Raw genomic sequence first — 14633 nt, 5'->3', positions numbered from 1 at the left:
TAAATTCTCATAATGTTTCAAACATTTATTTTTTTCAATGTTCATCAACATTGAATTAAACAATCCTGCCTCTTCGTTCTGTTCAAACCTTTCCACAGGTTTATTTGACATTTTAAGACAATTGTCTTAAAAACTAATTATTGGTCAGGAAACGATCAAGAATGAAGCAAATATATGAATTTCGTACCAAGTTACTTCTTCTATTTGCTTCATTCTTGATCGTTCTTTGTCCAATAATGAGTTTTTAAGAAAATTAAAAGCTTCATATTTTAGGTTTATATTTTTAAGTGTATATTTTTGATGCCTATTGGCTTTGAATATCTTTTCGTGAGGATGTTTCAAAGACAATTCTGTATGTAATGTAATGTAGAAGAGAATGTAGATGAATTATTCATGCTAAAGCCAGATATTTATTAAAAGTGTGTGGAAAATTTTAGCACTTTCACCCTAATGGTAGAAAATTATATGATTAAACACTAGATGGCGTGATTCCACAAGATTCAGCATAGCTGCTACAACCACACCCTAATCCCACACACAACACTGGCTCTCATACAGTACAATACATGAAGTGTTTTGGAAGTATCCTTACAGACTCAGTGAGACAGACAGAGCAACATTTCTTTAATAGCTTTTTAATAAACACAAGCATTGGTGTGAACATGCAAAATGGCCATCATAAGAGGTTTTGCTTTCTCCTCTGACCACAGAAACACAGTTTTACTACTTATTTCAGGCAAGATTAAGTATGAATAGTAAACAAGTACGGAACACAGCTTACTTTTAATACTTGAATAATGTCTTGGGTAGTGATGAATCATATAAAATCAGTGTTTAATTGAAAAAAATTGAGAACAATCTTGAGTTAAAAATGCTACAATCTGATACCGACTTTATGATTCACCCAGGTTGATTTAGATGTTGTTTAAGACACACACCAGAACACTGCAATCACATAAAAACCATGAGATCTGACAAGAAAAATTGCGTTAATGGTAATTTATTGTTGGTTTCAGTGCATAGGGATTCTCTTATAGTCCCGTCCCCCCCCTACATGGTCCTCAGTGTGAGTTGCATTACAGATCATAAGTGATGTATTTGTAAAGAACCACATGGCGTCCAAAAAAAAAAAAAAAAAAACACTGCATTCAAGATGGAGACTTTTTTTTTTTTTTTTGTCGGCGGTGGGTTTTTGTTTGTTTTTCACAACAGCGGACATAGTCAGCACGTCACATTTCAAGTATCAGCACAACATCGCAATGAATGCAAAAATCTCTGGTACATCCACTAATAGAACATTGAAATCTGGTGTTGAAATCCATGCAAAATACCGTAAGATTCCCTTCGATCACAAGTAGCTTTGCGTAATATACGTGTTTTTAAACTCTAGTGATTTTTTTTAGCTAGCTGAAGACACACAACACAGATACACTGAGATACCAGGCAGTTCTCACCTTCCTGATGGCATTTGATAATATAATGCACTCTTAGCTGTTGCAGTATCGCTAAAAACGTCTACGTGGCCTTTGAAAGCCATTTGCTTAGCTAATACTCAAGTCTCGAGTTATTCTCAAACACAATTTATTATAAAATGAGTCTATCTGTTAAGTATCGTATGTACAGAAGTAAGTATACAGAGCTGTCACATCTACTTGCAGGCCATTTGCTTTTTTCTGACTAAATCAAAATGGCTATAGGAATGGTAAATACATAGCACCATTTTGTCCAAAAGATAATAGAAAAAAATAAAAAAAATTAATGGTTTTAAATGCAAAAAAAAATATATATATATATATATGGTCAATTTTGTATCTAGCTTAGCGTTTTCAGTAAGTGTTACCACATCTATAAACTTCTCAAGCCATTTCACTATAGCATATCACTCTTTTTAATACATGCTCTTTGGTTAAAATACTTCAACTGATTTTTTTTAATATTTATATATAACTGTTTTTTTTGGCAGTGTAAGAAAAACAAACAAAAAAAAAAAAAACACAAAATATGGCTAATAATGCACTTGCCTCTGACAACAAAAAAAAAAAAACACATTTTAGGCACTTAATTAGCAAAAAAACACAAACAAAAACAAAGCTCTGTCGACACACATAACAATACTATGTACATTTATGTAAAAAGTGTTATAAATAGGTTTTAAACCATAGATACTATATACATCTTCAAACAATGACCGCATTCGTTGTTATATGTCTTTTCATGGTGGTGATTCTTTTTGTACAGTTATATTATATTATATTGTATGGGCTGTTTAAACTTGTCTGCAGATGCGGTAGGCGATTTAGATGATCAGCGATATCTGGAGCCTCAAACGGGGGTGAGTAGATCATTCCCGTTTTCTCAAAATTATGTAAATTAAGCCGCTGATGAGCGCTAGAGGAAAAGCCACCCAGGCCAAGATGTAGGCATAACCGTACGACGCGCCCGAGGGAATCCATGTGTTCCTCATCACCGTGTAAATGATCGCACCGCACATAATGAACAGACCTGATGGAGAGGAAGAATAAAACAGAATATTATAATTTACAGCCTCATTACTTGAAACAGAAAGTTTTACCACTGGTTCACTTGTGGACAAATGGATGAGCACTTGGTCGATCACATGACTTAACAGAATGCCCAGAAGTATGCCCAATGCCATCTATTCTGATTGCTCAACATTTCACATGACTGCCATACCTTCCACAGAATATAAACTGGTTCATATATAAATATCTTGTTTTTTGTTTTGTTTGGTTGGCTAAGCAGCTAGGAGTTTAGAATGCTATGTAAGAAGGTAAGATTTAAGGTTTGAGAAGGTAAGGGGGTAGGTTGGTTGCTCACCTTTAAAAAAGAATGTAACATCTACAACATAAACTGTTGCACACTTTCTGTTAAAAGAATCTACAACAGAAGGCTCAGGTGGTGCCCTTTTAAAAGGCAGAACCTTTGACCTATCAAAACCACACTTGGGTGGATGTAGTATCATGGGTTCAGTGCATAGATATAGGGCTTTTAGGTTTGTAAATGGAATTGGCAGGTGTGTAGTTAAATCTATGTCTCCTTATTTATGTAGAATCAATAAAAAGTTTAATGTAGAACCCTAAAATTGGTGTGATAATATGCTAAAATGATTACATGTAGAATGTAAGGTTACTTAACAGAACTGTTAAGCACCAATTCTTTTTGGAATAGTTATAGATTAGTGGGTTGGATTTAAGGTGTGCTGGAAGTATGAATGGTTTGGTGAGTAGTTTAAATAGTTGGGAAGTAAGTAGGATGTGGATTGTATAGGTAGACACTTGAGTTGATGGGATGGTATGGTAACTCTAAAGACTCTTACAGCTTCTGTGTAGATTTCTTTAAAACAAAGGTTTTAAGTTTGACCTCTTGAGTGAGCCAGACAGGTAGGTAGACACTTGGGTGAATAGGGTTTTATAAAAAGGTCACATAGAAGGAAGAATTTCTCTTTCATAAAATAACTGACACAATATTTATCCAGAAACGTTTGAGGACTATGCAGATAGGGAAACAGGCAAATGGGTAGAAAGGTTCTAAATGTTGCTAAATAATTATGAGGTAAGTGGTTAGATTTTCTTAAGTGGTTAAGTTGGTGAAATATTGATAGTAATTAATATGTCTAATAGAGGAGAGCAATTTTTTTACCTGGGGTTAATTGTATGCAAGTGATAGATGTTGATTTCACTCTAAACACATCTTTCAGGCATAACAGTACATTCACCATTGAAGGACTTCTTTTTCATTTGGATGTTATGTTAGATGTATGTTTTTGCATAGCATTTTTACATGGATTTTTAAAGTAAAGCAGGACATGTTCACTGGTCTTTGTGTATGAGTGTCCGGAGATACTGACATTTCCCGTAATGTCCTCCTCTGAGCCAGACAAGGCAGTGCCATTAGATTTCTGAGTGGACAGAGCCAGCACTGTCTTCACCCTCGTTTCAGCAAAATAACTTGCATCCGCAGCATGATTAAGCACTTTTTGAGATCAGGCTCAGTCTGGCAAGACGTAAACCACCCCCAGCGTGCCAGCCATGACATTTCACTTTGTGTCTGAGCCTCTGTTTCCGGTGCCAATCCGGTGGGCACCTTGAGACACCAAAATCCTAATGGCCCACGCTGCTTCCCCCCTGACATTTATCTAATTGTTAATGTGACCAAACAACCTGAATTCTGTCCCCAAGAATCTTACAGGAATCCATATTGTGTTTTCTTTTCTCTGAAACACTATCATATTCATTAAGTATATTTGCAGTCCTCCTTTACTTACAAGATAATTATGTCTAGAGCATAAGTCTATATTGACCTTGCCTAATTAAAAATCTATATACAATATTATTTCATCCAAACAGATTGCCTAAGGATGTTGGCCTGTAATTGATCTGGAAGGCATTTAAGTACATTCTGGAAAATCTAATGTATAACAAAGTGTGACAGGACTAATTTAATTAATACTGGCTCAACGAGCCTCAATGGATGCCAAGGACATGTTTTGAAAAATTTACTTTGAGGTGTGTGTGAGAGGAATAGGAGAAGTCATTTTCTGGATGCACTGTCATTCTCTGGCACTTCTACATTGCTTTAAAAACATCAGAGTCAGACCTTTATAGAATTATATACGATCTTTTACTGAACAGATAAAAAAAAAAAAGGAAATAGCTGCAAATTTAAAAGGCAATGAAGTGCATTAGTATTATGTTGTCAAATCTAGAACAAATACATTGAAAAGCTTTTTAAGGATTAATTTTGGAAATAAATGTGCTGGGGAAAAAATAACTTTTTGTAGATGAAAACCAAAAAATAATGATTTGCGGTGTTTTATGATAATTAAATAATATGGATAATAATATGGAATGGACTTATTTGCAAAGTTCATATACCAGCATGGCATGTCCTGAAGAAACCCTAACTCACAGGTCAATAAAAACAAGGACAGGATTTCTAGCATTGATTCCTGCTGTCATGAGAATGATGTATGGATCTGGTATGATATCACTGTGTAACTGAATATCGAGATATTTCCGAATAGCTTTAATTAGCTACAAATCTTTAATTCCAACTGCACTTATTTCTCCAGACTGCAGGCATAGACAACTAACAAAACATGTCGTTTTTGCCATAATTAGCAAGCATTTCAGATGTAAAGATACTCACAGGCGAAGATTTGGAAGGATCCAGTGAGGAAGAAGCGTCCACCCTTTTGCAGTGTGAACAGCTGGCAGAAAAACAGGCAAAGTGACAGGATGCTGAAGATGATCGACAGGATCATGAGAGCCTGCACTGACTGAATCCATACTGAAAGACAGAGAGTGAAAAAATAGACAGATTTGTTATTGCAGAAAGCAACTCCAGGACCTAACAGAAAGTTCAGTTTGAAATGTTTATTACATCCAGACACTAGGATTACATTATATTTCATTACATGACATTACAATGTACTGCGACTGGGTCTGCAATTCCAAACTAGAAGAGTTATAGATGTTTCTTTTGAACTTGACCAGACCTCTCTATCTATTTAAAAAAAGGACTACTAAAGATTAAATATTTTAAATATCAAAACAACTCAACACAAAAAGGAGACCAAACAAACATGTTGAATCCATCAGAGACAAAATACTTCCACAATGTTTTCTAAAAGAGCACAAAGTTGTTCACTTTGCCAAAAGCATTTTTTATTGGAACATTTCACAAATGGGAGTTCAAATTCCTACAAGCTCCAGACACTTAAAATAAAAGCGGCTCTCTAGGTATTGATCTCCTGCTCATCCTTGAGCCAGAGAAATATATATATACTGTATATCATTACTTTGTCTTGATAGCTATAATAGCTTCATATCTCATCCATCTATCATTTAATCCATCATGCATTAGATGCACAACACATTTTTCATATTGAAACTTGTCTGAATGTGTAAACTTATTTTGCTTAATGTTTCCTGTGTTGTTCAGCTATTACGCTGCAACTTAGCGGCAACTAAACGGCTTTATAATAAGTTTTATCAAGTGAAAATTGTGTGACACTGGTATTAAAATGTGATAATACAAAGCCTTAATTTGTCTGCCTAAGTACAATCACTGCCAAGCTGCACTCGTGTTAGACTGGCTTTAATAACATTTAATCCTCATAAAAAACAAATACAAAATTACAGTATGACTCAATGTACATACCAAACACAATTCAACAGGAAGCATATCCTAATGTTATATCACTCTTAAATGTACTTTCTAACTTAAGCTACATTAAATGGACTGAAGTTTTGGCTTGACTTTTCCAATCATATGCGGTTCTTCCCCAAACATCGGATGCAATAGCATTCACTTGAACTAGGAGACCCAACCCTGTTCCAGCTTGACAATGTTCATGTATCCAAAGCATTCTTTATAAAGATATGCTTTACATAGGTGGGAGTGATAGATTTCCATGATATACATTTCTGACATCAACCATACTTAGGATGAATTGGAATGCTGACTGCACCCCAGGCCTCCACACACTCCACAAGTACATCAGTATCAGAATTTACTAATACCTTTCAGCTGAATGGGAACAAATCTCCACAAGCACACTCCAACATCAAGTGGAAAATCTTATGGTTAGGTGTCCACAAAAGTTTATCCATATAGTTTATAAGCTGGCTAATGCTACTTAGTAATTCGAAAGATTAATGATCAATAAGCTTTGTAAAAGTCAGCACATCCATCAGGTTGCAAAGAATAAAGCTAGCATTAAGCTTTATTTCATTACACAATCCTTTTTGGAAATGTCTTTGCACATGAATAGTGATAAGATAAATACAAAAGGGCTTTAAATATATAGAATTAAAAAGAATTTACCATGGATTCATGTATTGAGGCTTTTCATTTTTAAATAAAGGTATGAATCCTGCTAATATTAACCAGTTATTTATTCTGCATTGCTATCATATTTACACAAGTTAGTAGTTGTATATGTGATAGTGCTTCGGCTGTAATTGAGAAGCTTGATTAGTGCATTTGGGATGCACTGTTTTAAAAGACTGATGTTCTAGACTAAAACTAACTAGACCTGCATTACGGCATTTGGGACACAGGCACACAAATATTTTCATAGTACGTTTCTTAGTTTGACATACAATTCTATGTGCAATTAAAAACTTGATGATTTTCATTCAAGATAACGTATTTGCTACACTATAGAAATTAATATTTAACTTTTTTATTTGGCGATTCAAGAGAAACCGTTCAATTAGACAATAGAAAAAAGATACACTTTAGCTGAATTTCAACCCTCCTTGAATAAATTCTGACTGTATATAAATTAGCAATTGGTCTCCAATCTATATGTATTATAACATCCTTGTCTGACATCATTACTGACAGCCCAAAGAGACTATTTTTTACATTCTTCATTTCAAAAACTTTATATTTGTTTTAATTCAGACCCCAGATGGTACAGAAATTAGCAACATTTGAATGTAGTAACATTATTTTCCAAACCTTTTCAAGCATTACAATGCCCCTGCCTTTTTTTCCCATACCTTATAGTAAAACTATACCTAAAATATACATTTATACTTTTTTTTGTGTATTTATTTTTATGTTACTTTATTCTTTTTCATTTTCATGTTGTACTACTAGTTTTTATGTTTACATGTTGGGCAGTCATGAAAAAACAAATCATGTCATACTCTGTATAAATGTGTATGTGACAAATAAGTAATATTTGAATTTGGTGTACAAAGTCACATGTCTGGCCATGTAGAGCTCTGACCCTTAACCTATGAATTCACTCTGCATCATTTTAGAAACTGCAACTGCAACACCATCTACGCTGATATGAAACATCTGTCTCTCAGCTTCAAATGGTACAGATTGCAGCTAGACTTTTGGGTGTATGCTAGAATAATCCTATTACACAGACTTTAATGTCTCTGTTATTGAACTGATTTTTAGATACACTTATTTGTTTTTAAAAAACTAACTGGCATCTACATACACATCAGACCTTTTCTCTACAATCTTCTGATCAGAGATTATTGACTATTCCTAAGGCAATACTAAAATTCAGCGGATCAGACTTTCTTAGCACCTGGACTAAACTGTGGAACAGTCTACCACCCAAGTTTAGAAGTGCTTACGCACTTGTTTCTGATTGTAATTCTAAGCTAAAAACTCTTTTCTCTAGATAATTTCTCTGGATTTTCAGTGCATTGTAGAGATGAATGGGATCTCCTGGACAGTGTTTTTGTTGTTTGTTGTTGAATGTTGAAATACTTTTGTTACTGAACAGCAACTTGGGCAACTTCTAGCTGTTTTAAATTGTGCTGTAGAAAGACATCGACATTGTCAATGACCTTTAAAAATGTACATGGTTCAAATCTCACCTGTAGCAATACGCTTAGTGGTCTTACACCAATACCAGATAAAGGAGATGAGAGCTTCCCATATTTAGGGTCGCTTCCTATAATGATTTCTTCCTGATGGGGTTTTTTTTTGGCCATTTTCCCTTCGCCGGTCAACTTCAGCGCCACTGTACACAAGTATTTCTGATAAATGTCCAATTACCTTTACTAAAAAAGTGCCATAAAATAAATTGAAACGAAAGGTTATGATTAAAAGTAAGTAATTCTGAACATAAGATACGCCAGTAAGACTGGATCTGTTTTTTTGTCTATGGAGATTTACAATTGTTTTACTCTCAAGCCGGTGGTATGCAGTATGCGAGACTTTTTAGCGTGTCTATTTCTTGTCTAAGAGTCATGCACATAGTTTCAGGTTTCTGCATCTCTCTTTCACTCTCGCTCCGCTGTGAACGAGTTCTCCTTTTGGCAACCGGCATGCCAGGATACGAACATCTTTACTAACATGAGATATGGCATCTTCTGCAAAAACCTGTTCTGAATGAGATTCAGAGATAAAAATTTAAGTTTCAGTTTGTATATCTCTTGTATTTGTGTGCATTTCTTATTGAAAATGCAGTGAGCCTGTAATTATACGTAAAGGTTTTCAATCTAACAGGTGCTAAACAAAACTAGTTGATTACACTACTTATAGTTTGTAAATGCCTCAAGAACAAAGTAAAGAGGTTTAGGTTTGGAACAATACCAGCAGACTGAGAACCTTTTAAAGGATTTAGTTTAGGGCAAATGCTGCATCATACAGCACCATCGCCTAAAAATAACAGCGATCAAGCACAATAATCTTGTTAGTACTGACTGATCTGCTTTTCCATCTCCAGCCATTGCATACAACAAGAGACAGGCGCATTCATTAACAGATAAATTCATGCAAACTTAAAGGGGCAGTTTAGAGGCCTTTTTTTGCTTGTGTGGTGAATCTCTTCTCTTTTCTGACCACACCCTGTGTTCTGAAGTTACGTATGCATTGTGATTTGGCTAATAATAAAGAAAAAACAGGGCAGAAGAGAAGAACAGGCATGAAGAGCGTTTCAGAGACAGAAAGAATGCAAAGAGAAGGATTAAATGATAATCAATGGTGCTGTTGTGATCATAAAGAGTGTATTGTGCTCACTCCAGGATTTTATCATTCTTAGCATCTTTCCTTAGTATTAAATAAAATATAGTGTGTGTGTTTGTTTAAGTACAGAGCACTGATTTACAATCTGTTTGTAAAACTTGGTTTGCAAGGTGACGGTTCTATTTCGAGTATGGATTTATTATTATGGATTATTATGGTTTTAATCTACATCCAGATTTCTGTAACAATGCATTGTGAATATATCTACAGTTAAAAGTATGATGCAATAAATTCTGCACCTTAAAGACAATAGTGTTTCCATTTCCATTTTTAATTAGTGACTCACTACTAGAGAATTAAAGCACTAGAGATTTAAAGCACGTTTGTACATCGCTCTGGATAAGGGCGTCTGCTAAATGCCGCAAATGTAAATGTAAATGTAGATGTAATTATTTAATATCCCAGAATGTTCCCTATAATTTGAATAATCATCACTTTTTTTTTTATGGTCATTCAGTTTTTACTTTTCTGAAAATACACATGAACTTCATTCAACATTGCTTTAAAGTAAACAGCTTGAGTTGCACTTCCTTCCCAGTGCCCCTGTACTCTGCCCATGAACTCCTGATGCATGGTGTTTCCTGACATTTACAGTATAATTATAATGGCTTGTGCACACACACACACACACACACACACACACACGAGCACACACCCAAACGCACAGTGTAAACAGTGTACCTTTGACAGAAAATGTATCTAATGTTCTACTGTAAGTCTTTTAATTAATACACATACAGAGATTTCGACATGAAAAGCCATCAAAGATACTCTAGGTTTATTCCCTTGACTACTAACTACACAAAACAAAGAAAAAACAACAAAACAAAAGGAGGCGTAAATAAAGCGACAGGACTGCTCTCGGCCTCGCCCAGCACTCATGAGCACTAGGAGCACTCGACAAACAAATGCAGCTGCACATGCTGGTTCGGCTTCATTTCAAAAACACACACGATTATGTCATCCAAAAAATCTGAATGATAAACATAACCAGAAATTCAACCTGTTAAAGTGTAAGCATGCATTTGGGAACTTGTCCATCAAATTATAAACATCTCTCATGAGAATACAGAACCAGAACCAGACAGAACCAGAACTAGTTCTTCATTTTAAGATAATAAATCCGGCAAAATTTCTGCGTTCAGTTCAATATTTAATTTCCAGATCTCAACAGAGTGAATAATTTATTTTTTTTAATTAATAATTTTTTTTTTTAACTTCTATAGCATAAATATGATTTATGATTAACTTGCTTGCTATTAATTTTATATCATTATATTAATATATGAATTTATTAATTAATATATTTTAATATTATATCATATTATATATTATTAACAGGTTATGCACCATTATTATATCGTATTATTTATTAAACAAATCATTTAAAATATGTGCATAATGTCGGTATATTAAAATGTCACCCAACAGGTTATGTGCTAACATAATTTTTTTTACTGATTTATTTTTCAAGACGGCACAACTATTTTTTTTTCGGAAAAAACATCGTCCATGAACATTTTATGCTGCAGTCAATTGCAATGCGTCTCAAAATTTCCTAACCCAGAATGTCACAGCTACAGATTCCTCCGTCGCTGCAATTGTTCAAAGCTATTTTCAAAAACGGCTTAAACGAATGACATATTGCTCGTCCATAGCGTGTCTGCGCTAAAGACAGAATCTCTCTGATCTTTTATTATGAACCAATAATACTATTTAAATATGATCCTTGGGTATGACCCAACCCAGCCACATGCTCTGTAAAACACAGAATGGTCAGAGGATCTCCCAGCACCTTACACTCACACTCTTACATACACAACCAGATTGGCGTCTAAATTTAATCTGTTCTGCATACTCGACCTGTGCCCCACCCCGAGCTATCACACTAGTCTGCCATCTCCACTCCCAAACAAGGGTTTTTGAGCTCAGCCTCGACCCGGGGACTATTTATACTGCTGAGATGAGCTGCTGGAGCCAGGGGGATCTCACATCCCACTCGGGTTGCATAGCCGCATTCTCACCCCTAGATGGCAGTTGAGGGGGCAGCGGAGCTCACGGTCACGCCTATGTGAGCGCGCTAAAGCATTTTTCAGGGGTTCTTTAAGGCTAGAATTATGTAGAGGTCAGAGATCATGGTCTGTGAAAAATAACTGATCCTTTTTCACCTTGTGTAAAGAAGATGACTGGATCTGTGCAGCAGACAGATGTGGACAGACGACACCCTTGAAATAAGCCTCGTCACACCCAGCGAGGACTAACCTCAAATCTATGAGAGGTCTGAAACTGAAGTGCTGAGCCTGTTGTCAAGCAAATCCTTTAAGAACTAGAAAGACAACGTCATCGCGTAACTGCTCATTTTGGACAAAGAGACAAACGGGTATTCGATAAGCGCAACCTTGACCAATTTATAATTACATTGTGGCACTCCTAAGCCCTCCCTTTGCCACTCCGAAATCCTGGTACATAACAATTTCCAAGCCTCATCCTGTGCAGTGATGAAGATGAGAGAGCAAACAAAAGTTTCATACCTCCAGTGTCACCGGCCAAACATGCAGAGGCTGTAGTACAGTTTACCCAGAGGTCTGCGGTACTGGTTTGGGTTGCACTCCAGGTCTGTGCAAAAAGAAATATGCAGACTCTCAATAATAAACTTATCACAAGAACATCATGATGAAGATAATAATGATAATAATGGTGATGGTGATGATATTCATACTCACACTGACTATAGTGGAGACGAACAGCAGAACCAGAACTGCGATATGCAGAAATACGATGCCACAAAGAAGGAGCAGCATGTTTCCAGTGCTGGTTTTCTGCACACACAAACAAACCCATACTTTTTACTGTACATTTGTACACACTCTTGGCTTCATCTACATTAACTGGGTGTTACCAGGGTTCTAGTATAATGAAGTGCTTGTGGAGGCTACCAGCCTGCAAATAGTGCACCTTTTATATTCAGACAGGTACATGAGGAATTTTTTTAACCCCCCCCCAAAAAAAAAAGAAAAAAAAGAATGACGGATAAATAGGTAAACAAGACAACACTGGGTGTTAAATAAATCTATACAGCACTTAATTATTCCTAATGAAAGTCATATCAGCATTTAATCAACAGGTAGAACTGTATTTACTGACAATTATTGTTCTATTTGAATGGTGTAATTAGGATATAACATTAATATTCAGCAGAATAAATTGTGCGTAATGACGCAAAATGGGGAAAAACCGTACCTACTAGGGAAAAGAGTTAGTTACTAAGTAGCAACAAATGTTTATTTCTGTATTCTGGCGTTTTACAGGTATGTCACATGTAATCAAAATAACGCACGAGAGAAAATGTAAAGAAACACATCATGACGCGCAAAGGCAAGCGACATAAATCCAGATGCGCAAAAAGATGCGATGCGCAACACGGTGCGCCTTAGGATTTGTGCGCTCTTTCAGAAATAGGTAAATAGACAAACAAATAGACAAACAAACAGGCAGACAGACAGACAGACAGACAGACAGACAGACAGACAGACAGACAGATAGATAGATAGATAGATAGATAGATAGATAGATAGATAGATAGATAGATAGATAGATACTAACTTACAGTAGTCTGCGTGAAAGTATTTCCAGGAGAGTTTGCACAGAAAAGTGCTGAAACCGCGGACCCCGAGAATGAGAGAAACAGAGAGAGACAGCGTTACTCCGCAAGTCCGACAGCAGGAAAGAGAGACTGGAACGGATTGAAACGCAGCGCTGCTGTTTTAAACGCTTTCGATCCACGTCAGGCCAACGCCCTCGGGGACGCGTCACGTCACAACCAGGGTGCGTCCCAAATCACTCTTCACGACGTTAACTCTCAGCTAGAGAAAGCAGAAGAAGGAGCGTTACAGCACGTGTCAGCACAGTGAAACTCTTTTCTTCACATATATGTTATATGTTTAGAAAAAAGAGGGTTAAGGGCCACACTCGTGGGCCCAACAGAAACACCCATGACCTCTTGAAAAGTCAGCATTTGTTTGTTACCTATGGTAAACGGAAGTAAAATTGTTTTCTTCGAGTATGTACTGTGTAGTAAAAAGGGCACAACAAATACACCTGTGACCTTCAAATTTCGGTCGAAAAACTGTTCGCTAAGCGAAAAGGTCGATGTCCGAGCCGGTCAATAAGCGGGGTACCACTGTACATGTTTCATTGTTCCATGTACTAAACAGCAAAATGAAACAATTTTGTTCATTTATATGTGTTAGGAAGCATACAGTCGCCCATGATACAGTGCCGCTGGAAAAAAGAGGGCCCAACAGAGACACTTGTGACGTTTCAAAAATTCAGAGAAGAAGAAGCATTTATTTGTTGCATATAGTAAACAGCAGAGTAATATTTTAATTAATTATTTTACTTAACTTGCCATGATACAGCACCCCTGGAGAAAGTCGTGCTAAGGGTCATACTCAAGGGCCCAACAGAGGCACTCCTGACGTCTAAAAAAGTAAATAGGAGAAAAGGTGTTAATGTGTTGTATATACTAAACGGCACAGTGAAATCCCTTTCTTCCCCACATACCTTTGTTAAGAAGCACAGGGTCAGCCATGACACTGCAACCCTTGGGCCAAGAGGGATTAGGGTCATACTCAAGGGCCCAACAGAGGCACCTGACCTTTTAAATAGTACCCCAATAGAAAATGTAGAAGAAGCCATTCCTTGTACTTCATACATATACTTTACAGCACAGACACATTATTTTCTATGTATATATAAGCTTGTTAGGAAGAATAGGGTAAGAGAACAAGGTCAACCATGATAAGGTATCTTTAGGAATGGAGAGGATTAGGGCCCTTAATCAAGGGCCCAATTGTGGCATCTTGGCAGTGCTGGAGCTTTGACCTCAAACCTTCTGGTTTAAGCCCAAACTATTTCCTTTCTCAGTGAAACTGCCGAATTTGGTGATTCTTTCCTTAAAAACACCTCAGTCTCTCTTTAATTTTTTTCAGCTACTAGCTCCCAAAACACAGGATGAGCTAGCAAGATTGGTTGAAAACTTATAGTGTACTGTATATATTTAATCTACATTAAAAAAATCAATTTCTTAATTCATCTTTAGC

The 14633-nt window shown here is 36.2% G+C and overlaps 1 protein-coding gene across 1 annotated transcript; it reads right to left on the bottom strand.

Annotated features, from left to right (window-relative positions):
• Positions 1–603: 603 nt before the first annotated feature.
• On the bottom strand, positions 604–13296 carry pmp22b (peripheral myelin protein 22b). Its single transcript, XM_046853964.1, has 5 exons — positions 13139–13296; positions 12255–12350; positions 12063–12147; positions 5170–5310; positions 604–2502 (listed from the first exon to the last, which is right to left on the bottom strand). Exons 2-5 carry the CDS (start codon positions 12330–12332, stop codon positions 2342–2344), a joined length of 465 nt encoding a protein of 154 aa, XP_046709920.1. The 5' UTR covers positions 12333–12350; positions 13139–13296; the 3' UTR covers positions 604–2341.
• Positions 13297–14633: the final 1337 nt, after the last annotated feature.

The sequence above is a fragment of the Silurus meridionalis genome, chromosome 7 (assembly GCF_014805685.1).
Source record: "Silurus meridionalis isolate SWU-2019-XX chromosome 7, ASM1480568v1, whole genome shotgun sequence".
Taxonomy (NCBI): domain Eukaryota; kingdom Metazoa; phylum Chordata; class Actinopteri; order Siluriformes; family Siluridae; genus Silurus; species Silurus meridionalis.
The sequence above is the reverse complement of the archived record's forward strand: the minus strand, read 5'-3'. Positions and strand labels throughout refer to the sequence as shown.